Below are 26,310 nucleotides of genomic sequence, written 5' to 3'. Positions count from 1 at the left end.
GGGGAGGCGAGGGGCGGCGCACGGCAGGGCCCGCGGACAGTCCCCCAGCCTGCTGCTTAAGGGGCGGGAGGGGAGGAGTCCTCAGGGATCCTGTTTCAACAAACGTCTCTTTCCCAAGGAGGGGAAGGCGGGGGAGAGGGGGAGAGGGGCCTATTTAAAGCTACCCTGTTGCTCCCGCCAGCGCGGTCTGGCCCGTAGGTCTCTGGCCGTCCCAGACTGGCGTGCAGGCTTGGGATCCTCCTGGTGACCCCTCCAGTCCAGGTCCCCTCAGCCACTGTGCCCCAGGATGGGCCGTGGGGTGAGTATCCCCACAGAGCGGCAGCAGCTCCGGGGAGGAGCAGGGCTCTCTAGGGGGGTGGGGGAGGCCACAGAGAAGGGATGAGCTGGGAATGGGACACGGAGGGAGGAGCTGAGAGTAGTTGACAGAGCTGGTTGTCTGAGCTTGGAACCCAGTCTCCCGGCACCAGCTGCACGCACAGGCCCAGGGCGCTCACGGGCCCAAGTGCCCTCCCCTCCGCCAGCCCCGGGTCAGCCCCAGGGCAGCCACAGGCACCCTCCCTCACCTCCATCTCATGCCCACTCTGCTCTCCCACACCTCCTGGCCTCCCAGCTGAAGGGGTACTTGGCACTGTTCATCCGCTGCCTGCACCACCCCCTGAAAATACCCGTTCCTCTTGGAGTCCCAGCCTGAGGGCATGCGGGTCCAACTTGAGGATGGAGAGAGCCAGGCCGGCCTCTGCTCCTGAGCCGCCAGCAGTCCCGGACACCAGCCCCAGGGTCCCTGGGCACCAAGAGACAGCTGGGATGGGAGTGGGCAGGAAGAGCGATGTGCCCCCAGCCCAGTCCCCCTCCGGATGTCCTGGGCAGCACCGTCCTCGGCTCTGGGCCATGGGCACTGAGGACTTTCCCAGAGGCTGGTAAGAGCTGCCTGCTCTCCCTAGCCCACCCCTGCCTGTGGCATTCTGTGGCCCTGGCTATGCCAAGGGGAAGATTAACAACCAAGCGGGGGCAGGGCTTTGAATTCTTGGAAATGAAATTTCCATATGGAGAAAAGTGACCAGAGCCCTTTCCATACTGTGCCCAGCTGCTTTCCTTTTGTGGAATGCTGGAGGAAGAGGGCGGAAGGGAAGGGGCATGGGCGGTGGGCAACGGGAGGGTGCTGAGGAAAGAGGGGGCTTGCGGGCACGTGCGGGGGCATTCTGGGCCCAAAAGGGGTCAGGCAAGGACGTGTTATTGCCCTGAGCTTAGCAGCTGGGAAAGCTCTGAGCTTGGACACCAGGGTTCCTGAGCTAGGGTGGAAGCTATAAATAGAATGGGACGTGTGTGTGCACGCGTGCGCACGCGTGCACGCCTGCCACCATGTGCTCTCCGTAGTCTGGAGTGGGTACAGATATCCATGGATGACACCTGTGCTTGTGTCGCAGTAGGCAAATTTGAAACGTACCCAACTCCAGGCATGTGGGAGTATAAATGTCACTGTGAAAGATGAGTGAGGGTCCAGAGAGCTGCCTCTGAGGTGTGGGCTTCATGGAGGAAGAGGTCACAAGTGTGGGAAGATATACTGTCTTGGACCTTCAGCTGCTCCTTGGCATCTCTTGCTCCCCCAGGGAAAGGGGGTCCCCAGCTGTGGAGCAGGACCTCTGAGAGGCCAGGTGGATCCCTCACTCCCCCACCTGTGTAGAGAGGAGGGGAGGTAGCCCTCCCCCTGCTCCACCTTAGAACAAGGTAGACCCAGCTCCAGAGGCCCTGCTTGGGAAGCAATCTGACCTTGACTTCTCAGGGGACCCTGGCTTCTCCCCCAGCCCTGAAGTCCCTTCACCTGCAGCCCCAGTAGCTGTGCAGGAGGCCATAGAAGTCATGCAGCAGATCTGGCTCTGTTTGCGTGAGAGGCGGGGAATGTGGTGGGACTTAGAGCTGGAGCTTGGGGTTCAACCTGCCAGGACACCCCCGAAGAGGGGAAGCACCTCCTACCCCTTCCCACTTCTAGGATTCATTTTGCCTCCTGTCCCTAGTCCCTGCACCTCCACTCCAGAGCAAGGCCTAACTGTCACGCCGTCACCCTGTGGCCCAGGGCAGCGTGGGAGTTGGGGGAAGGGGTGGCACTGGTGGGAGGGAGCCCGGCTGCTCCCGCTGCCACGGAGAGGCCGTGGCTGGGGGAGCGCTGGCTGGTTCCCAGCTGCCCCCACTCCGTCCCAGCCTCTGGCTTCCTCAAAAAGAACTCTCTGTTCTCCTTCAGCATTCAGGACCCAGACAGGGGGCCCTGTGGCTGGGGGAGGAGAGTGCGGAGGGGGGTGGTCCTTGCTTCCTCTCTCTCTTTCTTGCCTGGGCAGCCTGCTGGCCTCGAATCTCCGCAGGCTCCTGGCCGCAGAGCCTAAGATCTTTGCCAGGACAGGACCAGAGGAGGGGTTGGAGGCAGCGTGTCCCAAGCCCTGGGCCTGCCTGCAGGAGAACAGGGTGGGAGCTGAGAGGAAGGGGGTCCTGCGTGGGGCTGCTGAGCTCAGCCGTGATCCATCACGCCAAAAGCACGGGGCTGGCTATTTTTTAAAAACTACGCATTTGATTAGAATCTTCATGAACTTTATTTCATGTCTGAATGTACAGAAACTCTCTGGGCTCTTCTCCTTTGCTTTAGCCACAGCCCCATCCTCTGTTCCTGCCCCTGGAGCTCCAGAGCATCACACTGACACTTGTCCAGCCTCATCTCTGGCCCTGGTCCTTCTGCCTCTCATCCATTTCTCAGTCCCGTCCCACCAAGGACAGTCAGTGAATCCGAAGTATTTCAATGCATTCAGTTAAAGGAACCCTCTCAAGTCACCTGGGGAAGGAAGAGAAAACTCACGGGCCCTTCCCCACTCCTTCTGTTGGGCTGTCTCATGGATGCTTCATAGGGAAACAAATGCAGGATTTAGTGTGTAGGGGGCGGTGTCCACCTCTCGCGTTCCTGATCGCACTGGTCAGACTTGCACCTCTCCGGGTACTAGGTTTGTGATCGCCTATAATCAGGGCAGCTGCCACATCCCTGGCATTGCTCCTGACTTTTTTATGGGAAAAATGCATTATCCTGGAACACAGAGGACTTCCAGGGCAGTGGAACTACTCTGTATGACACTCGAACGGGGGCTACATATTGTTATACATTTGTCCAAAGCCATACAATGTGCACCCCCAAGAGGGAACCCTAAGGTGAACTATGGACTTTGGGTGATAATGGTGTATCCAGGTAAGTTCACCCATTGTAACAAATGTCCCACTCTGGTGGGGGATGTGGCACGTGGTGGGGCAGAGGGCATATGAGAACACTCCTTACTTTCTGCTCAATTTTGCCATGAACTGAAAACTGTTTTCAAAGAAAAGTGTACTTTCAAAAAACACACAATCTGCAAAAAAGGGCAAAAGATCCCACTCAGATGTACACTCTTTATGAAAAACGAATTGCACCGTAATGTAGAAAAGGTCATTCCTGAAAGCCTAGCATGCCCTGAGGACCCAGTGGAGAAATGGAGGCACAGGATGGGAACTTAGCAGCCCCTCTGTGACAAGGACTCGAAATCCTGAGGGAGTGGGAGGACGGGAACCTGGGGTGGGGCAGGGCCTGGGAGGCGTCTGTGGCCACCCCAGGTCTCTGCAGCCCCCTCCCATCCTGTTACCCGAAGACAGTCCCCTTGGGAGGAGACATTTACCACCCTCCCCCCAAGAAGCTCCCTGTGGGACCCGGATGCCTGGCGGTGGTGAGGAGACCACAGGCCCTGAAGAGGAATGGGAAGATGGGGGGCTCAGAGGCTCCAGTTAAAGTGTTCAGGGGAGTTCACCGGAGGACGCAGGAATGCCTGGACCAGGGGCTACACACATTTCAGTTTTAGGTTTATTCTCAGAGACAATGTCTTATATTTTGGACAAATGGGACCCAGTTCCCTTCTTCCCCAATTGTGCTTTGGGGCCTCAAGGTCACAAACTGCCCCCTGTCTGGCAGCGGGCAGGCCCACCAATCAGGAGGCCTGGAGCTCCCTGCACCCTCCTTGCGCCCTTCTCCTGGACACCCCCTGACCCTCCAACCACCGACTTCTCAGAGCCCATCAGCCCTGCTTATTCTGCTTCCACCACCGAACCCTGTAGCTCCCCATCCCCCTCCAGACACTTCCTGCCCTGCCCCTGGCCCCACAAAGACTCCTGCTCCCCCAGATTCCTAATGGGCCCTGTTCCCCTCTAAGGAAGGTAGCTGTGGTGTGGGGACAGAGACACTCCTGCGGGGTGCTTCTTCTCCCTCGAACCGTCGCCCAACCCTGCCCACTGCCTTCCCGAATTCTAGATAACGGAGGATAGCGGTTCTTAACATTCTTGTTTCCTTTAGTATTTAGCAGCCGTGTTCTTTCAACAAACAAAATGTTAGCAGAAACCCAGTGCGAAACAGCTAAGAGTGACCTCCTCAGTCCTGAGCTGCTCAGCCTTCCCCGGAGCTCAAACACGGAGCCCTGGGGTTCTGCCAATAGCTGGCAAACTGAGAGCCTGGGGTGCCCCCCACCCTCCAGTCCCTCTTCCTCCCCTGGCATGGCCACTGCCTCTGAGTCCACGGCGCCCACCCCCAATGCCCGGGCCCCTGGGCTGTGCAGTGGAGTAGAGGTGCCAGCCTCCATCCTCCCTGACTCCCTGGACTCTCCCCCTGCTGCAGGCCGGCCGCGAGTACTCTCCCGCTGCCACCACCTCGGAGAATGGGGGCGGCAAGAAGAAACAGAAAGAGAAGGAGCTGGATGAGCTGAAGAAGGAGGTGGCTATGGTGAGGCCCACGCCCTGCCCTGCCAAGCCAGGCAGAAGGGGGCCTGTGTCGGGAGAGCTGCCCCGGCCTCCCAGGCACCCTGGGAGGCTCGTGCCCGCCCCTGCCTGCCCCTCGCCTCAGCCCTGCGAACCCCGTGCCCTCCTACGCATTCTAGACATGCACGCAGCCTGTGGCCCCAAAGTAACTCCACTGCCCTTCCCCAGGACGACCACAAGCTGTCCTTGGATGAGCTGGGCCGCAAATACCAAGTGGACCTGTCCAAGGTGAGGAGCAGGCCTTCTGGGGGGGCACCAAAGGGGTGAGACAACACGCAGCATCCTGGTAGGGGCCTTAACACTGCAATCTAACCCCCTTTATAGATGAGGAAACCGAGGCTCAGAGATGCATGACTAGTTGGTGGCAGAGCCAGAACTAGAACCAGATCCCCTGCTCCCTAGTCTAGAGCTCTGAACCCGTGCTCCTGAAGCCAGGACACCTTAGACCCCAGGCTCCAGGGAACCTCCAGGCAGGGCTTCTCCTCCCTGGAAAGCAGCTTCAGGGACACACAATCTGTCATGGAACTGCCATACGTGTGGAAGGAGACCACCCAGTACTGTGCTCCGGGAGCATGCTGCGCCCCTGCCGGGCATACACCGTGAGGCACGCTGCACCCACATCCCTCCCCTCTAACCCTTACAACTCTGTGGGACGGGGGGTGCAGGCCTCTTTATTAAAGCAAGGAGACTCACAGAGGGGGAGGAGCTACCCAAGGGCACACAGATAGTTATGTGGCATAGGCAGGTTGCCAAGCCCATCATTTTGAAAAGCAAAAAATCATTAATCAAAAATGTAACAAGTGCATGCCCCCTCCGGAGGGCCCTTTCGCCATTCTGTGCCCCATTCCTGTCCCTTACTTTTTCTTGGTAAAGCTTTTCTCTGTCTGGCAGTATCATCTGTTCATTGTGTGTCACCTCACCAGACCATAAGGGACAAAAGGCAGGGACTTTGTGGATCTTGTCCCTCTCTGGATCCCTCGAGCTGACAATACAGCATCTAGTAGGCGCTCAGAATACAGGTATTAAATAAATAAGCGGCAGAAAGGTAAATAGGAAGTGGCCTCTGCCTTTGAAGGACTCCATGTCCAGCAGCAGAGAAGAATCCCAGTGCCTCACAAGGGGTGTGGCTCCGGAGTCCTGCATGGACACAACGGGAGGCAGAGAGGCGGGTGAGCCAGCCTGGGGCTGGAGGAGCGGGGCCAGGCGAGGCTTTCTGGGGAAATGACGGGTGATCGCCAAAGCCGTGTGACATGGATGGTCGGTAATGTGAGGCTGCTCTTGAATCCTCCATGGAGGGGGCAGTCTGCAGGGAGAGAGAAGGGAGAGGAACCAATCGAGAAGCTTCCTAGGGAACCTTACCCGGCTGCCTCCAGAGGAGATACACTGGACCCAGCCAAAACGGGTCTCAATCCGAGGATGACCAGAGGTGGGCCACAGTCAGAATCCTCCTCAGCCTTCAAGGCCTCCAACGCCCATTGCAGCTGCCACCGCTGTGGCCTCCCCTGATGGCCCCCACTCCTTCCAACCAGGCGGCTGCTTTTCTTCTCCTGGGCGTCACTCCCCTGCCAAGGAGCTGGCTGGATGCGATGAGGGGCCGGGGTGGTCCCGGATGTGTGCCCCGATGCCTCTCCTTGCCTCCCTTAGGGCCTCACCAACCAGCGGGCCCAGGACATTCTGGCTCGGGATGGGCCCAACGCCCTCACCCCGCCCCCGACAACCCCCGAGTGGGTCAAGTTCTGTCGCCAGCTCTTCGGGGGCTTCTCCATCCTGCTGTGGATTGGGGCCATCCTCTGCTTCCTGGCCTACGGCATCCAGGCCGCCATGGAGGATGAACCATCCAATGACAATGTGAGCTGGCACACCTGACCCCTGGACCAGGTCCCGAATCTCCAGTGGCGTGGGGGGAGCAAGACCCTCATGTCACAGTCCCCCAGGCCCCTCTGCCCTTTGGCTGGAAAGGGGTGAGGCTTCTATACATATCTGTAAACCCCCAACACACACACACACACACACACAGGATCGTTCATGAGTGAGACAGTTCCTCTTGGCCCTTCACATGAAGTGGGCTTCTCTGAATCCCTGGTCCTCGTCCCCAGAGAGGTCCTAGTCCCAGGAACACCCTGTGATATTCCAGGCCCCTTCTAGCCTTAGGAGGCTGGGGATGGGAAGGTTGAGGGAGACGTTGGAGAGGATTTTCTGCACCGTTCTCACTGCCGGTCACCAACAGGGTGGCACTGAAGGCCCATCCTGAGAGGCAGTGCCCCTCCAGGGGTGGGACAAGGGCAGGTCCCTCAAGCCCTTTCTCCTTCACAGCTCTACTTGGGCGTGGTGCTGGCAGCTGTGGTCATCGTCACCGGCTGCTTCTCCTACTACCAGGAGGCCAAGAGCTCCAAGATCATGGATTCCTTCAAGAACATGGTGCCACAGGTAGACTGCCGGCCTGGCTCCAGGCTGGAATGGGAGGTTTCTGGGAGAGTCCAGCTCATCCCTTCTCAAGTCCTTGTGCTCTGAGAGGGAGCCTTGGACAGAAAGGATTCCCCAGCTCTGTACACCAGGACCTAGATTTGTTGCTAAGGGTGTGAGGTTTCTTCTCCTCTTTGGCGGGACTGGGAGAGATGGGGGAGACCAGCAGGAAAGGAAGGTAAGGGTGGAGACAGGACTTCCTGAGATGCCCGTGGCCTCCCCACAGCAAGCCCTCGTGGTGCGGGAAGGAGAGAAGATACAGATCAACGCCGAGGAGGTGGTGGTGGGGGACCTGGTGGAGGTGAAGGGTGGAGACCGCGTGCCTGCCGACCTCCGGATCATCTCCTCTCACGGCTGTAAGGTGAGGAGGCCAGGTCAGAGCAACTGTGTCCAAGAGGCAGGCTGGATAGGGTTGAGAGGGGCCCAGTTAGAGGTTTCAAGGTTGGGAGACCCAGGTCCGAATGTGAACACCTGTGCCCTAGCGCCCAGCTGAGCCTTACCCACATATAGTGCCAATGCCTTGTCTCCTGGCATCTATGCGCTATGAATGCTCCATGCTCTGGGTGGTTCTTTGATATCCACTTTTTGGCAGTCATGTACTGAGTATTACCGTGTCAGATGCCTAAAGTGCATTCACATATTGCTATCTAATCAGCTCTGCAGGAATGACATGATGATGTCGGGCTGTGGCCACAATTTGTGCCATGCACAACCTTAGGAGGTACTGTTTCCATGGACTGCAGTGTTAGTGGTGCCCCGTGTAGCTGTGCAGTGAAGAGATTCTGGCCACATCCCCCATTGTACAGATGAGTAAGTGGAGGCTCTCTGGTTGAGTAACTGGCCCAGGGTCACACAGGAAGTCAGGGCAAGCTGGGATTCCAAACTAGAGCAGGCAGCGCCACTGAGCAGCGCTATAAATATGTGATGAGGGCACGTGTAATTCTGTCCCTTGTGTCATGGAGACTGGATGCAGCTGCAGTGAGGACACAGCTGCAGGGGTGCCCATGGGCCCCTGCCCTGCTGGTGACTGCATGCCCCCTTCCTCCTCAGGTGGACAACTCATCCCTAACAGGCGAGTCAGAGCCCCAGACCCGCTCCCCCGAGTTCACCCATGAGAACCCGCTGGAGACCCGTAATATCTGTTTCTTCTCTACCAACTGTGTGGAAGGTGAGAGGCTGGCCTGGCGGGGAGCCCCGTGCCCGCACTCCAGCGAGGGGAGGTCTGCATCCCAACTCCACAGCCAGCTGTGCTTGCACACACCTGTCTCATGCCCTGCCGCGGGGACACCTGAGGGGCTGGGGGCCTGAGGCCTGCAGGCATCATCCCCGCCAGACAGCAGGGAATTGGCTGGGGGGCATGACTGGCACAAAGCCACATCCCCACAGGGAAATCTCTGTTCTGTCCACCCCACGACTGAGTGGATTCCAAAGCCTCAGACATTAGGCCAGATCCCTCCTACACACAGACACACACACAGACACACACACACAGACACACACACACACACACATACACCAAACCCGCCTGGACTCCTAGGAGCCTCTGGTTTGTCTAACGTGTTCCGTTTCTCCCGGTTCTGGGACCAGTCGCGTCCTTCTCTGAACTTTGCTTTGACTGGAGCCCCCTGCGGGCAGAGGGTCGGGAAAGCTTTCAGACCCGGTGGCCATTTGGGCCCTGCCTTAGGCCGCACTGAGGCCTGTGCTTCACCGCGAGACATTGTTCATCAGGCACAGGCTGCCCGGTTGGCCCATCTCTGCTCTGGGTTCTAGAGATGAACGAAGGCCAGCCAGAGATCTAGGGCTGCCACCCCTGGTGGCAGGGGGCCAAGCACAGCTGGAACCCGTGCCCACGTGGCCATGCCGGGCAGCCGCCCAGTCAGCACCGTCCGGAGAGGGAGCAGTGGGGAGAGCGGTGGGACAGAGGCCTGACCAGACCACGGGCCTCGGACAGGGGCCAGAGGAGCCCTGCACCCACCTCCCCACCTTTCCTCCCCCTTTCTCATTTCTCTTCACTGTATTATGTTTCTCTGGGCTTTTCCCCTCCTTAGCCAGTTGGAATTACAATGAGAATCACCTCACATTAAATTTCTTAAATGTTTAATGTGCTGAGATTTGAAATTTGCTCCTACAAATCCCGCAATTGGTAAAAATGCCTAGTAAAATGTTTCCATTTACTCTGAAATGGGCTTTGAAGAGAGGAAAGGAAATGAATGGCATTAATGTTTGCTGAGTGCCTACTATGGGCTGGGCACTACTACCTCGTTTAATTACTAAAACAGTGATTTCCTTAGGTAGGAATTCAAACCCAGGTTCGGCTGGTCCCACTGCAAGTGCTTTGCCCTCTACCACACATCCCCCCACCCCTCAAGACCCTTCTTGAGTCTACATAAGGGTCAGTAATTGCCTAGCTGCTTCTGTGGAGATTTGTGCCTAATGCTGAGAAATAAACATCTTAAGACTACATGGAAAATCCATAATAAGTGTTTTACTTTGTCTTCATAATATACTTTTGGATGATAACAAGTATGAGATTGATTTTACTGAAATACCACAGGCAATATTTTTATGTCATTTATTGAATCCCTTCAATTTGAACTCTGAATTTATTTGCAAGGCTCTTCCCTAGGCCCAGGTGTAAGAGGAAAGAATTTGCTGTTGTCCTGAGCCTGTTTGGTGGTCTGTGCAGGCAGAGGAAGCCCAGGGAGGCACCATCTGCTCAAAGAGACCCCCAGGATCAGGGGCGTTGGCTCATTTGCTCTGTGGGGGCTCTCCTCCCACAGGAAGTAGGACGGGCCTGCAGCTCCTGAGAGCCCCCCGGCACCCAGCCTGCTGCCCCCTCCTGTGTTGCAGGCACTGCCAGGGGCATTGTGATCGCCACAGGTGACCGGACAGTGATGGGCCGCATAGCCACTCTGGCCTCGGGCCTGGAGGTCGGGCGGACGCCCATAGCCATGGAGATCGAGCACTTCATTCAACTCATCACAGGGGTGGCCGTGTTCCTGGGGGTGTCCTTCTTCGTGCTCTCCCTCATCCTGGGCTACAGCTGGCTGGAGGCTGTCATCTTCCTCATCGGCATCATTGTGGCCAACGTGCCTGAGGGGCTGCTGGCCACCGTCACCGTGAGTGGGTCAGGCCGAGGGTGCCCCAAGGACGGGGTCTTACTACCCTTTCCTCAGAAGCAATAAAGGCTTATTGCTTCGCAGCAAGTTTTTCACTTCCAGCCCCTGAAATCACATATCAGATGCTCCCCTAATCCATGGCTCAGAGTTTGAGTCTGGAAAATCTGGGGTTGGACTCTACCTTGGCCCTCAGTCTCTTCCCTGGGGCCTGTCCCAGTCACTTTTTCTCAGCGTCCGTGCGCCTTGCCTGCTCCCCCTGCTGTCTGGGGCTCCTCCTGGCCAGCTCTCCTGGAAAGCCTCCCTCAAGGTCACCAGTGACCAACGAGCAAACCCAGGGACCGGTCCTCGGCTCTGGTCCTTCACTCTGCTGCTGAAATGGACGCTGCTGTCCACCTCCTCGCATTCTCTGCCTTGTTGACCCCTGTGACATGTCACCATCCTGGTTCTCCTGTCCTCTGTCCCCTGAGGATTATCAGGCCTCAGCCCTCTGCTCTGCTCCTTACCCGCTGCAGGGAGCCCAGCTCCCCCAGTTTCTGGTGCCCCTTCTGTGTGGCTGACTCACATGGCCCTGCATGCGGCCCTACTCTGGCCCTCTCAGAGCTGTAGCCAAATATCTCCAATTCCCTCCTGGACATTTCGCCTAAATAGACTCATGAGCTCAGTTCAACAGGCCTCAAATTGAACACATCCACTGCTTGCCCCTAAGTCCCACTCAGTGTTTGCAGAGCAGAATCCAGGGAGCTGGGATGGAGCCATGGTCTGGGGTACGATTAGGGGCATCTCCGGCCCCGGGCTTAGCCCTGTTTGATTCTCTGCCCCTCTCCCAGGTGTGCCTGACCCTGACTGCCAAGCGCATGGCCCGCAAGAACTGCCTGGTGAAGAACCTGGAGGCAGTGGAGACGCTGGGCTCCACGTCCACCATCTGCTCGGACAAGACGGGCACCCTCACCCAGAACCGCATGACCGTCGCCCACATGTGGTTCGACAACCAAATCCACGAGGCTGACACCACGGAAGATCAGTCTGGTGACTGGGCGCTGCAGGGGGTGCAGGGGAGCGTGCTCAGGGTGCTGGCAACGGGCAGGGCGAGTGGGGGTGAGGTAGGGGCTCTAGGGGGAGCCACGCTCCTGCTTCTCCCTCACTTCCTCCCAGGGGCTACTTTTGACAAACGATCCCCGACGTGGACGGCCCTGTCTCGGATTGCTGGTCTCTGCAACCGTGCCGTCTTCAAGGCTGGGCAGGAGAACATCTCTGTGTCTAAGGTAGGGGGTCAGAGGCCTCCCTATATCCTGTCCACCTTGCCGGCACTCAGCTTCCCCTCTCACACACTCCGGCTGCCTCGGGGGTTCAGGGCCCTCCTCCCTGGGTCACCCACTCCCTCCCTGGTCCCACGGTGACACTGAATTCTCCTCCGGCAGCGGGACACAGCCGGGGATGCCTCGGAGTCAGCTCTGCTCAAGTGCATTGAGCTGTCCTGTGGCTCTGTGAGGAAAATGAGGGACCGGAACCCCAAGGTGGCGGAGATTCCCTTCAACTCTACCAACAAGTACCAGGTGTGGCTGGGGTGCTGAGACGGGGAAGAGGGAGGGACAGAAGTGGGGGTGCACAAAACCAAGGGCAATCATCAGGAGGAGCAGAGGTGCCTGGGGATCCTGTGCTCTCCCCCTGCCTCATCCCCAAGGCAACGTGGGTGACTACGTGTCTGGTTGCAATTACCACTAACTCCCGAACCTTCGTTCCTCACTACGCCTGTCATGTCATCCTCTCAGCACTTCTTCCCAGAGTGCCTATCCGCTGGCCCCCACCCCCCAGCCCTTCTGTGCCACTCAGCTGAGCCGTACTTCTGAAATTTCCTTAGGGAATTCCTTTGACTGTAGGCATCTATTAAATGCCGCAGTGCAGTCTCAGCTATGTCCTGCGTAAGCACACAAGTAAAGCCCCAGTGAGGCCAGTCTGGTGGGGAGGGGGGCGATGCTGACGAGAGAGCCCCCCAGTGCCCAGCACAGCACCGGTTAACTGCTCTTAGTAAATACTAGTTGAGTGAATGGCTGTCCTTTCGGAAGGCGACTCTCAGGTTACAGGGTTGGGACTATGAGGCCCAAAAGCCCCTCCACACACAGAGACTCTCCCTATGTTGATAACAGTTGATAGATCAGGGGTTATTTTATTGCGGGAGATTCCCTTCCCAGCCTCTGCTCTGTCCCATGCTGGGCACTGGGGCCACCAACATAAGTACAGCCCCTCTGCAGCTGTCTGTCCGTCCTCTCTCCAGCTGTCCATTCACGAGCGAGAAGACAGCCCCCAGAGCCACGTGCTGGTGATGAAGGGGGCCCCGGAGCGCATCCTGGACCGCTGCTCCACCATCTTGGTGCAGGGCAAGGAGATTCCCCTGGACAAGGAGATGCAAGACGCCTTTCAGAACGCCTACATGGAGCTGGGAGGACTCGGGGAGCGAGTGCTGGGTGAGGGGCCAGCCGCAGGGGGCAGGGCTGAGAGCGAGGTCTCTAGGGCTCAGCTCCCCCCGGGTGAGAGGCTTGGGGAGCACCCAGGAAGCCACCCTGCTGCTCTCACTCTTCCCTTGCCTCCCCCCGCCCTCCTCCCCAGGGTTCTGCCACCTGAATCTGCCCTCCGGAAAGTTTCCTCGGGGCTTCAGATTTGACACGGATGAGCTGAATTTTCCCACAGAGAAGCTCTGCTTTGTGGGGCTCATGTCCATGATCGACCCTCCCCGGGCTGCCGTGCCGGATGCTGTGGGCAAGTGCCGGAGTGCAGGCATCAAGGTACTGGCCTCACCCCTGGCTCCCTCCTCTCCTCCCAAACGCTGGCGGCCAAGGGACTGGAGGGGCTGCTGCACCCGGGCCCCTGGTGGCCCTCTCCCGATGGACTGCGACGAGAAGCTGCTCACTGCAAGGAGAGGTTGGCCCCCACTCCGGAGCCCTCACCCATGCCCCTATGGTTCAGTGACCAGGTCCCCAAGCCCATCCCCTCTCTCCCTGCCACAGCGCATGCCGCTGTGATTTCTGTCCCATCCGGGAACCCTGTCCTGACCATCTGTCTGTCCTACCCTTCCCAACTACTGCCCACTCTCCCTAGCCCTTTGTGATGGGATTAGCAGGCACCACTCGCTGCCCCCTGACCCAGAAGGCTGGCCTGGGTCCTCACCCGTCACACACCTCGCCAGGTTCTTTGGCCCACCTGCAATCGTTTCCCCATGACCACACCTCCCTCTGAGCTATAGATGTTCTTCATCCAACAATTATTTATTGTTTACTAATTGTGCAGCAGACACTGTTCCAGGTGCTGGCATTCAACAGACAAACACACATAAACCCCTGCCATCTTGGAGCACTTTCCTGTCGCCACGATGCGGCTCTTTCCCACCCCCTCCACCTGTCTGCTTGCCAGTCCTGGTGCCCCTGCTTGTTCCTCTTTTCTCAGTATCTCACCTGTTGCCAAATCAGTTCGACTCAGCCCGCCTTCCGAGGGCTGGGTCCTGTGCCAGGCAGGCTCTGAGACTCAAAGATGAACCAGACACAGTGCCTGGCCTCCGGACCTCATGGTGTCTCAGGGGAAAGAAATGCCTTTACAGTTAGTCACAGAAGGGTCCAATGGCTGGGGTCACTGAGCACCTGCTGTGGGTCAGATACTGGAATAATAAAAAAGCCCAGCCATTTGTTCGTGAGCCTTTATAGGAACCAGGCACTATTCTTTTTTTTTTTCAATTTTTTATTAAGGTATTATTGATATACACTCTTATGAAAGTTTCACATGAAAAAACAATGCGGTTACTACATTTACCCATATTTCAAGTTCCCACCCATACCCCAATGCAGTCACTGTCCATCACTGTAGTAAGAACCAGGCACTATTCTTAATGCTAAACCTGTATGATCTCACTTAATCTTCACAACAACTCTGTGAGTAAGCGCTGGCATTTCCCCCTCTTTTACAGAGGGGGAAACTGAGGCACAAAGTAACGTGCCCAAGGCACACAGCTAGTACGTAGCAGAGCCAGGAACTGAACCAAGGCAGTCTACTAGTCCTTACCTATCACACTGAAGGACTTGTATGTATATACGTGTGTGTATGTCTGTGATTTCTGAACCCCATAACCACTTTGTCTCTAAGGTAGGCATCATTATCCCCATTTCAAAATAAAACAAGCTGAGACTCAGAATGCGTAAGTAGCTTTCCCAAAATAAAACTGCCAGGAAGAGGTGAGCCAGGTATAGATGGCATGGCCCACTTGTCTGGAAAGCCCACGGCCCTGCTCACCAGACTGCCCCCTGCCTTGAGCAGAACCAGCATGGAAAATGCCAGCCTGGGGAAAGCACCTCTGTGGGAACTCAGAGCAGGGAGCAGTTATTTCTGCCTCAGAGAACTGGGCGGTGTTTTATAAAGGGCATGATACTTGATCAGGGCCTCAAAGGTTGGAGAATATCTTGCAAGGCAGTGAGGGAGACGAGGGCATGTCAAGAGCAGGGAACAGCATGTGCCGTGACGTGACGCGACTGGGCTGCAGGGTGTGAGTGTGGCGTGTGGAAAGGACCACTGGGACTGGGACTGGAACGCTGGGCCAGGGCCAGGGACGAGGACTTTGCTTAAATGCCAGACTTGGGCTTTATCCTGCTGCCCACAGAGAGCCATGGGTGTCGCAAGGCAGATCTAGCTTTCAGGAGGCCACCTGCGTGGAGGAGGGACTGGGTTTGGAGAGAAACAGGAGTCAGGGAGACAGGATGGGCGGCACCTGCGGGAGCTCCAGTCAAGGGACAATGACCTGAACTGTGTCGTCAAAGGGAGCGGAAAGGAGTCGCTACATTTGAGAAATGTTTTGACAACTTGGTGACCAACTGGGTGTGGGAGGTGAGGATACAGGGGACTAAGGGACAGAGCGAATGCGAATAGGGAGAACGATTTCTAAGGAAGGGAGCAGAGAGGCAGGCGTGGTGGGTGGGGGAGTAGAGAAAGGGTTCAATTTTGACCTTAAGTCGAAGCATTTATAAGACACCCGGGGGGAGATGTCCCAGGGAAGGCTGGAATATGGTTCAGAGCTCAAGAAAGAGGGTCAGGACTGCAGATTTGAGTGCAAATCAACGTTTTCTAATATGACTTACCTTATTGCCCAGGAACAGGACCTGGGTCAAGGAAGGGAAGCAGAGTGAGACCCTAGCGCACAGTTTAGAGGCACATAGAGAATGAGGGGCCAGTGAAAGGGGGGAGAGGGAGGTAAGTCAGCCCCCAACATCGCCAGGGGGTCCACCTAATGCTCTTTACTCTCCATGACAACCCGGGAAGGCAGGATCAGCTCCGCTGCGCTGAAACGCGGGCATGGACTGGTCTAAGGTCCTGTGGCGGCGGAAGGCCGGTGTTTAAGTTTAGGGCTGCCATCTGCCTCCAAAGCCACTTCTACTCCACTTGGCTGTCACCCTGAGGAGGCTGGGAAAGAGCACCAAGAGAGACGAGGGGAGCAGGGAGCAGCGGGGCCCATGGAAGCGGAGGGGGGACAGCGTTTTGAGGAGGGTGGAGAACAGTACCAAATGCGCCCCAGGGGCAAACAGGATGAGCCCTTTGGTTTTTCAACTGGGAGGCCCGCGTGGCCTCTGGGGTTACTTTCAGTGGGGTGGTGGGGCTGGAAGAGAAGGCAGTCAGGCTCCAAGAGGCTAACTTCTCAGGATCTGCGGGATTTGCCCTTCAAGTCACCCACGCAGATGCTGTCCTGATCCAGCTCTGACCACCTTTTACTTACAGCCTATTGACTACCTCCCAGACGCCAACCATCCGCCCACCCAACCCCACGCATTCCCTAAGGCAGGAAGTGACGTCAGAGGCGGAGGAGCAAGGCGGTGCAGGGCAGGGTGGGGGGCTGTGTCCCCCTCACCCCCACCCTGTGCAGTTAGCTCGCCTGCAGCACTCCTGCTGGACATGGAGGAGACCGTGTCCTAGCCCCGGCCCCCTATAACCCTGAGGAACCAGGGGGACAAATGGGCCCTTTCTAAGCCTTGTGGTCTCACGGGTAAACTAAGGGGGCTATTAAGGGTCCTTCCAGCTCTGCCAGCCTTGTAGCCCGTGAAATGCAAACTCCTGAACAATCCGAGGTGTCTCTCCCAAGGGACCCTCATTCATCTGTTACTCTGTTGTGGAGGCTTTCCTCTATTTCGGCAAACTATCTCTGATCCCCTGAGCACAACTTGTCATTGTCTCTCCCTCGCACCCACCCACACACACACACACACACACACAGTTCCATTATTTTGGCTGGGAACTGCCAGCCCCACCATCTAGTGGCTTTTCTTGACTTTGGGAAAGGAATAGTAGGGCTGAAAACCTTAACACGGCTTTCCTTTTCTCTTTCTCCTTCCCAATAGGTGATCATGGTGACAGGGGACCACCCGATCACAGCCAAGGCCATTGCCAAAGGTGTGGGCATTATATCAGAGGGCAACGAGACTGTGGAGGACATTGCAGCCCGGCTCAACATCCCTGTCAGTCAGGTCAACCCCAGGTGAGGCCTTTGCAGGACCCCTTGTCCCCTGATCAACCCATCCTGTCCCACAGAATGTTTGAGTGTCCCCTGGGGTATTTGCACAGCACCTCTGCGACCTTTATAGACCTTGCCTCTGACGTCAGCAGCCCAGTCCTCAGTGCTGAAGGTGTCCAGGCTGTCACTGATTGTGTAACCTTGAGATGTCACATTCCTTCCTGAGCCTCCATTTCTCAACTACAAAATCAGGATGCTCTGCACACTGCGGGGTGGCTAGAGGAATGAGATACATGTAAGGAAGCCAGCACATCGCCTAGAAACCGTACAATGTGATGATGCCATGTGGCGAGGGTTTAGTGTCACTTCCTCAGGGACAGAAATGGGGAAAACGGGTCAGTGAGTGTGGAGAGAAAGAGGATGGAGGCCCTGGGGGCACAGACGTCACAGGCAGACCAGAGCCCAGGGGTGGTGAGGTGCTGAGGCAGCTGCCTCTGCCCCCCGACAGAGAAGCCAAGGCGTGTGTGGTGCACGGCTCCGACCTGAAGGACATGACCTCCGAGCAGCTGGATGAAATCCTCAAGAACCACACGGAGATTGTCTTCGCCCGGACGTCTCCTCAGCAGAAGCTCATCATCGTGGAGGGCTGCCAGCGGCAGGTGAGGGGGCGGCAGGGCAGGGCGACTGGGGAGCCGGGGGGGGGCGGGGGCCTCCTCCTCCAGCGCCGGCCGTGTCCTCCGCAGGGCGCCATCGTGGCGGTGACCGGCGACGGCGTGAACGACTCCCCCGCGCTCAAGAAGGCTGACATCGGCATCGCCATGGGCATCGCCGGCTCCGACGTCTCCAAGCAGGCCGCCGACATGATCCTGCTGGACGACAACTTCGCCTCCATCGTCACGGGCGTGGAGGAGGGTGAGGGGCTCTCGGGCTGGGGGTCCTCCCGGGGTGCAGGCCGTCTGAAGCTGGCGCTCCGGCCTTCAGGGCCTTCTACCCCGATTACAGGGTCCAGTCAGGGTCCCAGGCGTCCACAGCCTGCCTCAGCTTCCGTCAAACACAAAATCTCCCTCAGGAGTCTTCAGGGGCTGGGGGTGGGGGCGGGTCCCTCCAATCCCCCTGATGCCCTCAGAACCTCCCCACAGGCCGCCTCATCTTTGACAACCTGAAGAAATCCATCGCGTACACGCTGACCAGCAACATCCCCGAGATCACCCCCTTCCTGCTCTTCATCATCGCCAACATCCCCCTGCCTCTGGGCACCGTGACCATCCTCTGCATTGACCTGGGCACAGACATGGTGAGGCCAGGGGCATAGGGGGCAAGCAAGGCAGGGGAGGGATGGGCAGCCGATGGAAGGAGAGGCGCGCTGGGGGCAGGTGACAGGCTGTGACGCTTACAGAGAAGACAAGCACACCTGGAAGACCACAGGCTCTTGACAAATGTGTGCCGACTTGGGTCAAAGGTCCTTCGCGGCCGCTCATCCTCTGCTCCTATCCTCTGCCTTCAAGTGGCCTCCTGTCCCCGCTCCCCGCCTCACACAGGTCCCTGCCATCTCCTTGGCCTACGAGGCAGCTGAGAGCGACATCATGAAGCGGCAGCCGAGGAACCCCCAGACAGACAAGCTGGTCAATGAGAGGCTCATCAGCATGGCTTACGGACAGATCGGTGTGCTGGGGCCCTGGGGCTGGGGAGGGAGACCTGGGAGAATTCCCTCCCTGCCTTTGGAGGGATGGGCCCCCAGCAAAATTCCAGGACAGCACCAGCTCCCTGAGGGCCTAGGACTTCCTTCTCTGGCCCAGTGGGGCTGGTCGCACCCTGCTTCCCGCTCCAGCCCAGGCCCTGCCTTCCGCCCCCGCCCACAGGCATGATCCAGGCCCTGGGTGGCTTCTTCACCTACTTCGTGATCCTGGCCGAGAACGGCTTCCTGCCGTCACGGCTGCTGGGAATCCGCCTCGACTGGGATGACCGGTCCATGAATGACCTGGAGGACAGCTATGGGCAGGAGTGGGTGAGTGGGGCCGTGTAAGTGTGACGCACGTGCACCAGAGGGGGCCTGATGCCTGGCAGGAGCGGTCAGCAGGCGCCAACTGCGACTGGGGGCTAAGTAGGGACTAGGTACCCAGGGGTTCACCGCTGCCCTAACCAAGCTGCCTGGTCCTTCCCTTTCCTCTCATGCTCGCCTCGTCTGCCGCCCTCCTCCCAGACCTACGAGCAGCGGAAGGTGGTGGAGTTCACGTGCCACACGGCCTTCTTTGCGAGCATCGTGGTGGTGCAGTGGGCTGACCTCATCATCTGCAAGACCCGCCGCAACTCCGTCTTCCAGCAGGGCATGAGGTGCGTGCCCCCCACGGCCCGACCTGCCCTGGGCAGAGCGCGCTCACCAGCCACACAGGCTTCCCTCTCCCAGGCCCAGGTCCGCTGAGGGGGCTTTAGTTACCCAGCTAACTAAACGAAATAGATGAGAGGAGACGAAGGAGAGCATTTCTGATGAGCTTTAATTCTGCTCCTGCAACCTTCATCGTGCTGTCCTTCCATCTGCCACCCCCTTATCTTCTCTGCACACCTCTTCCTCCCCGCTTCCATCGTCCCCACCTCTGGTGACACCCACCCCCATCCTTTGTGCAGCCCTGCTTACAGGCGTCCTGCACCCCCCCACCCGCGGCAGGCAGCTCCGGTTTACACACTTGCCAGTGGTGGTGGGGATGCGTGTGGGGCTGAGCTGCTCGGGGCCAAGCTCCGTGCCTTCCCACGCGTGAGCTACCCCAGGCCAGCCACAGTGCCAGGTGAGCCAGAGACATGGTTTAACCTCACCACATCTCGGTGAGGTAGGTATTATTTTTATTTAACGGACCAGAGGCTCCCGTCTCCACCCAAGGAAAAGTTTAAATGATGAGCCTGAGGTCACTCTGCTGATAAGGGGTCACCAGGTCTCCTTCTAAAGCCCAGGCTCTTGACGCGTACCGCAGGCGGCTCACCTGTGTGGCCTGGCGCCAGCTGGGCACCGATCACTCTGTGATTGCAGCAGGGACGGTGGGTGGTGCCTGCTGAAAACATGGCTTCCATTTTCCTCTGCAAACAGTGCAAGCAATTCCCCAAGTGAGGTTTGTTATCATTTCCTAGTAGGGAGGGAAAAAAGATGCCAAAATCCTGGTGATGTTAACAGCACTTAAGGTCCCAGGGGAGGAGTGGAGTCTGTTAGGTGAACAGAGGTGACACGAGGGAAGGAGCCTTCAGGAAGCCACAGACACTAGCAGGGACAATGTATCAGGAAGAGAATAAGGCACGGAGAGTCCAAGAAACTGTGTTCCGTTTTGGGACTTGCCTGCTATACAGAGCACGGGTGGTGCAGGAAGGTGAGAACATGACCGAACCGGCTAAATCCAGCCCACCCGAGAGGCAAAAGGCAAAGAAACAAAACAAACCGGAAGTCAGGTACCAGGAAGGTGCACTGCCTGCAAGAACCTGGCCAGAGGCAGCCTGCACCTCAGGCCCCAGCCCAGGGCCCTGGAAGTCCTCAGAGATGCTCTTCACGTCCATCGACAAGCTTTGTGGAAATCAGGCCCTTACCTACGAGAAGGCTCCTGGGCTCACTGCCCGTCAGTCTCAGGTGGGAGCCGAAGTACAAAGTTTAGTGACCACTGGTTTGGAAGCTGTGGATATTTCCAATTAATTTTAAATGGGGAAATATATTCATTACTTATTAACAAATACAGCTTGAGAGACAAAGATGGAGAAAACGTGGCCTTCATAGGAGGAAGATGAGGGATCCTTTACTGAGTGGAAAGCTTGGGAACCACTGATTTCAGCCACAAACAGTGCGGCGCATAAGGTTATGAAAGGTTGAGTTATAATGCACCTTGAGCACTTACCATGTTCGAGAGCTTTCCACTCTTTGTCTCCCATAATTTCCCAGCGGTCCTATGGTACAAAGGTCCTAACTCCATCTGCAGAGAAGGCTTGGAGAAGTGAAGAAATGTTGCTTTACAGCCAAAAGCTAATAAGCAGCAAAGCTGGGACTCGACCCTGCCTGTCTTGCTCCAGAAACTGCTCTCAGAACCTGGTTCTGTCCAGCTTCTCAGTTCTGATATAGTGAACATGTGTTAACACTTACTCACCTGTGGGCTTTCCCACTGCCAAGCATTTTACAAACATCCTCTTCTTATTGCATATCTACCGCCAACAGCTACCAGGGGCTTCAGGAGACACTGAGAACATGTAAGACGTACACAGGCCCCAACCTGAAGGAGCTTTCAAAGCATCTTGCTGGGAAGATGACACTGTCCCAGGCCACATGCCTGGAGCCACAGCAAGATCGTGAGCTGCATGAGGGCCGCCCCGTGTCTGTAGAGGAAGCTTGCTGTTAACCAGAGAGCCAATCCAGCACAGCACCGCACGCATAAGAAACACTGATCTAATGAATGAGCGCGTGTGTTATAGACAGCAATGGGCGGTACAGTCAGCAAGCAGGCAAATTAACGGAAATATTTCTTCGGTTACACGTAGCGTGAGAAGAGGGATTGTGAAGAGGGTAGAGGCGGTGGCATCTCTTCCCTGCCTTGCATTTCTTCTCGCCTGTCCCGTCCTTCGCCAGGGGTGCCCCGGGCTCTGTCCCCTCCCCACTCTTCCATCACACGCTGCCTACCCACGTTTCTTTGCCTTTCCAGGAACAAGATTCTGATTTTTGGGCTCCTGGAGGAGACCGCGCTGGCCGCCTTTCTGTCCTACTGCCCGGGCATGGGGGTGGCCCTCCGCATGTATCCGCTCAAGTGAGTCCCTCCAGAAGGCCCCTCTGGGATCCAAGCTCTGGTCTGACGCGACCAGCCCCCGATGCTCCTGACACTGTCTTGCAGGGTCACTTGGTGGTTCTGCGCCTTCCCCTACAGCCTCCTCATCTTCCTCTATGATGAGGTCCGGAAGCTCATCCTGCGGCGATACCCCGGTGGTGAGCACCCCTGCACTGCCCCAACCGAAGCCCACTGCCCACCCGACTGCAGAGGCCTGCTCCTGCCCCGGTGCCCTCTGACCCTGGGGTCCCAGACCCCAGGCACCCCAGCCCAGCCGTGCCTCCTCTCCCCACCCTCTTCCTCCCAGACTCTGGGTCCACCTAACAAACAGCTGGTCCCCCAGGGCCTTCCACCACGCCACGCAGCACAGGACACCAGAACAGAGAAAGAGAGGCGCAGAGGGGACTTTGTTGATCCAGGGTCATAACGCAAAGAGCAGCCAAACCCGCCCCCAAAACCAGGCCTCCTGGTTCCCAAGCAACAAACAAGTATTGTTTTTTCCCCCAATAAGCGTTTTTGATTGCTTACTGGAGGTTGAACATGGATGACCCACAAGCCCAATCCATGAATATTGTTGGGTTTGGCCTGCCCCATATGGTGCAGGGTGTTTTTTGGCCCAATATCTAAAACTTGGGGGCTTTCACATGAAATCCAAATGTCTGACTTCTGAAAAATCACAAGGGCTGTCAACCCCAGGGCTACATTCCTGGCCAGCAACACTGGATGGTTGCCCGTTCAGAAACTCCTTGGCTCCCTGAACAGTCCCTGTAGGCATTTGCCTACAACCTACCCTAGGCCCTCCTACTGTGCAAAGCCCAAGTCTCTCCTTCCCTTTCTCTCTGCCCAGCTCACTAGACCTTCCCCCCACCCCCCTCCTTTCCACCTGCTTGCAGCCACGCCCCTCAGCCCCCTGCCCCAGGCTTCTGCTCCACCTGGCGGCCACCACCCAAGCTCCAGGGAGGCCTACCCCCTGCCTCCTTTTAAATGTCACTGCAGCCCCTACCCCCATCTCTCTTAACAGGCTGGGTGGAGAAGGAGACATACTACTGAGCCTGCTGGAAAGAAGAACCAGGCATGGGAAAGATGGGGCGCCCTGGAGGTGTTGGGGGATGGGGATGGGGAGGGGTGGAAAAAACTGGGGTGGATGTGAGGGGAAGCTTTGGGGAGAGAGACTGAGGCAACTCAGTAGGCTAATTGGGGCAGTGGGAAAACAAGCCGGGGTGGGTGCCCACAGACCTAACACGAGCAATCAGATTGCACACCACCTGTTAGGTTCCTCTCCACCCCACTCCGCTAGGTTGTCTGCTTTTCCTGAGGAATTGAGGTGACCCCAGCTCTCCCCACTCCCTATCTCCTCACCCCCACCTCCCACTAGAACAGATCAATACCCAAGGGCAGGCACCTGCTAAACCCAGAGGGGAACTGGGCTCAGATCACCAGCATCCCCTCGCGACTCCAGCCTTACTGCACTTACCCCCACCACCCCTCCTTCGCTTTCTGCCCAGCTCTGTCCCCTGCCTCCCCCTCAGACCTGGAAATCACACGTGGCTGTTTCTGGTGAGTGCCAGGCCCCAGGCCAGAAAGGGAAGCTGAGTGGAGAGGTTAGGGCCTATTTCCCATCATGGCTAGTCAGGCACCTCTAGAAGAGAGCTGGACGGACTGGTGGGGTCTAGGGGTACAGCACAGGAGGGGAACAACAAAGGGACATGAAAAGACAGTGTCAATGACAGGACATGTGACTGGTCGGGTCTCCAGACAGATGTCTGGGCTCCAGCTCTGGGTCCTGCCCTGTAGAGCACCCTACCAGCAGACCAAATTCAAATGTCATCAGAACAGCAGCAGAGGCAGGACCAGAAAGCAATGCGGGGCATTTCATGGGATTCCATGCCCACGTGCCACAGCATCCCCACCGACCCTTGGTCTGTGGTCTGTCTGGGCCAGCAGGCCCAGGTGTCACAGCTGCGCCAGCTCTCTCAGTCACGGCGCTTGGGAACGCCCCACCCTTTAGAATGCTAAGCCCTCAGAAGTCCCCCCAAGAGGGTAGCTGCCAGTCCATTCCCTGCTCCTCTGGCCCCCTCCGCGTCATGCCCGTCCCTGTGCGCTGCGTCATTCCCAGGCACTGCCAAGCCTGCCCTGGAAAAGGCACTCCCTGGCCATCAGCTGGAAGTGGGGTGGAGAAGTTCCCAGAAGCCTCCTGTTTTCCGGGGACATGCAGAATCCGCTTAGGTCAGAAGCTCTGGACAGCAAGAGGGAAAGCACCAGGAGACCTGCCTTTGACCTCTCAGACAGCAAGCCTGGTCCCCCCAGGCAGGCACCCTTCACGCTGATCATTGTGCCACTTCCCCCAGAAGGGCAGTTACTGCCAGGTTCCTACGGGAGCTACTTTTCCTTCCCTTGCGCCTCTCCACCTATCCCGTGGCTCTGCAGGCAGCGCGGCCCATTCCCTAAGCCTGGCGTAGAGGGCACCGGAACGTCCTGTAGAGACACCTAGATGACCCAAGCAAGGGACGGAGACACCCAAGAAAAATGGAAGCCCTAAGGCAGGAAGGAAGGAAGCCCAAAAGACGCACATCAGGCCCACAACCTCCCAAGGGCTATTCCTTCCTTATACTGGAATTTTCCTTTATCAGTAGTATCTTGAAATAAGTCAGTTCTTGGGCTTGGAAAACTAAATGGGAAACCGTATTACTTTGGGCCTGATTGATCTGAGATTTATTGTCTATGGACAAAAGTTTGCCTTGGCAAATCAATAAAAATGGCATTTGTTTAGTAAGTTAAGAGCATAATATTGCTAAGGGTGGCATATTTAGTCTACCTAAACCAATACTTTTCAGGCACTTTAGGACTATCCATTTAGAAGTAGTGAACGCGTGGCCTAATTATCATCAGTTCTTAGGTATTTTTTCAAAACATCTGCAAGACCTTTACTTGGTGACCTTTTGTAAGACGTTAGTTTGAAGCACTACATATGTACTTGAAAACAATAAAGTTACATTTCTTTATGAAAAAAGAGATCCCTTCCATGATTCGGAGTTCTGTACTTCATCCTTGCCTCCCTCCCAGACTCCCCAGCCACGAAATGTAGGGAAATGTGGGCCGTGGCAGGACTGGGCTGATAGAGGAAGCAATAAAGAGAAGGTAGGGAATAGGAGTGGGAGGGAAATCATCTGATGGCATCAGTGGAGAAAGCTAGAGGGGAGGAAGGGTGCAAAGTGACCCAGAAGAAGAGAGAGCTGGGCCTCCTTCCTCATGGCTGAACTTGCCACAAAAGCCACAGAGATTTGTTCAGGACAAGGAACGGCCTGTGAATCGAACTGGGGCCAGATACTCAGGGCCACTTCTGCTGTTTCCATTCTGGACCAAAATCAGGCCTCTCTCAACCTGAGAGGGTGGGAGAGGAAGATGGGGTGCTGAGGGCCCCCAACAGCCCTTAGCAGCCTATACTGTGTGCAGAGCCCTGTTCTGGGTGCTGTCTTTAGGGTATGGGGGGAAAAGGAGGTGCAATCCTTGAAATTCACCTGAGCAGCAGACTTGGGGAACCTTCCCGGCCAGGCTGCGATGCGCACCAGGAGGTTTGCTTGTGTGTGGAGATGGAGGCGTGGCTGGGTGTGTGCCCTCCTCGGAGGTACCAGGAAAAGCAAAAGAGGAAGATACCAACGCTTACAACCCCAGGCCAGGGTCTTGGATACCAGTCGGAAGGCGGCTCTTGGCCCCTTGATTGCAGGAGTGGCTGTGGGAGCCTGAAGAGCAGACAGACCCCTTTGTGCCACAACTGCGTCACACCTTTATTTGTATGGTCGCAATGAATCCCACTCCAGGGCCTCTATTTCCTGACCCACCATTGAACCTGATTTAATATGAAAAATAAAGCTATGATGTTAAGTTAAAATTTGAAACCTTATTACAAGACTGACACTATGATATGGGGCAATACTACCTCATTTGATCTTCAGCAGAACATAAGAAAATCTAATACTTTTTCTTTGCTTCTACTACCAGCTTCTCCTATGAGGGAACATTAACATTTACAAGAAGCAGCATGAACTATATAAACAGCAACAGGCTCCAGATGAAGTTCATGAACATGAAACATTATTTAATGACAGTACTGAAATTACAGGTCTGTAAGAATGCCACAATAATCAGGACCTTTATTATTCACATATAATGTGATGGCCTTGGGGATCACCTTTTCAGAAAGGCCCTCACAGGCCACCGAAATCACACTTGTGGCACCTCTTTCCCCATTCTCTTTGTTTTCATGCATAAATGCTTACTCCCTCAAATTTAGACAGATAGATGATAGATAATAAATAAAAATACATACATATAATTCAAATACATACATGTAATTATATATATATAATTGTTTATACTTCTTTTATTTGTGTGGCTTTTCTCTAGAGTAAGTTCCATGCACACAGGGATTCTTTCCCTTTTGTTCACTACCTTTATTTTTAGCACCTAAAACTATGCCTGGCACATATCAGGCAATTAATAAATATTGAATATTGGTTGGATGAGTGAAAGAATTCTCATGATCCAGTGAAGGGGAGACTATGGTTGCCTTTAGTTTACAGAGGAGAAAAGTAAGGTTCAGAAAGGTTCAGTTATGTATCCAAAGTTTCAAAGATGGGGAGCATCAGAGTCAGGATTCAAACCT

At 56.3% G+C, this 26,310-nt stretch overlaps 1 protein-coding gene across 3 annotated transcripts; it reads left to right on the top strand.

Moving 5' to 3' along the window:
• The first annotated feature begins 159 nt into the window (after positions 1 to 159).
• Positions 160 to 24,659, top strand: LOC118930787 (sodium/potassium-transporting ATPase subunit alpha-2). 3 transcript variants are annotated; one of them, XR_008994901.1, is made up of 25 exons: positions 160 to 298; positions 4,667 to 4,771; positions 4,975 to 5,034; positions 6,451 to 6,654; positions 7,120 to 7,233; positions 7,496 to 7,630; positions 8,320 to 8,437; positions 10,120 to 10,388; positions 11,216 to 11,414; positions 11,541 to 11,650; positions 11,807 to 11,941; positions 12,661 to 12,850; positions 12,993 to 13,168; positions 16,754 to 16,890; positions 17,375 to 17,525; positions 17,610 to 17,778; positions 18,006 to 18,160; positions 18,405 to 18,528; positions 18,726 to 18,871; positions 19,067 to 19,197; positions 21,528 to 21,629; positions 21,714 to 21,805; positions 22,669 to 22,719; positions 23,153 to 23,204; positions 23,764 to 24,659. XR_008994901.1 is itself a non-coding variant. In XM_057494961.1 (24 exons), the coding sequence occupies exons 1-23, from the start codon at positions 287 to 289 to the stop codon at positions 22,695 to 22,697; spliced, it is 3,063 nt and encodes a 1,020-aa protein (XP_057350944.1). In that variant the 5' UTR covers positions 160 to 286; the 3' UTR covers positions 22,698 to 22,719; positions 23,764 to 24,659. The 3 variants fall into 3 exon arrangements, 2 of the variants coding, with proteins under 2 accessions (XP_057350944.1, XP_057350943.1); XM_057494961.1 differs by lacking the exon at positions 23,153 to 23,204; XM_057494960.1 differs by having other exon boundaries at positions 23,153 to 24,659.
• Positions 24,660 to 26,310: the final 1,651 nt, after the last annotated feature.

Source organism: Manis pentadactyla, chromosome 19, assembly GCF_030020395.1.
Source record: "Manis pentadactyla isolate mManPen7 chromosome 19, mManPen7.hap1, whole genome shotgun sequence".
Lineage (NCBI taxonomy): Eukaryota > Metazoa > Chordata > Mammalia > Pholidota > Manidae > Manis > Manis pentadactyla.
The sequence above is the reverse complement of the archived record's forward strand: the minus strand, read 5'-3'. Positions and strand labels throughout refer to the sequence as shown.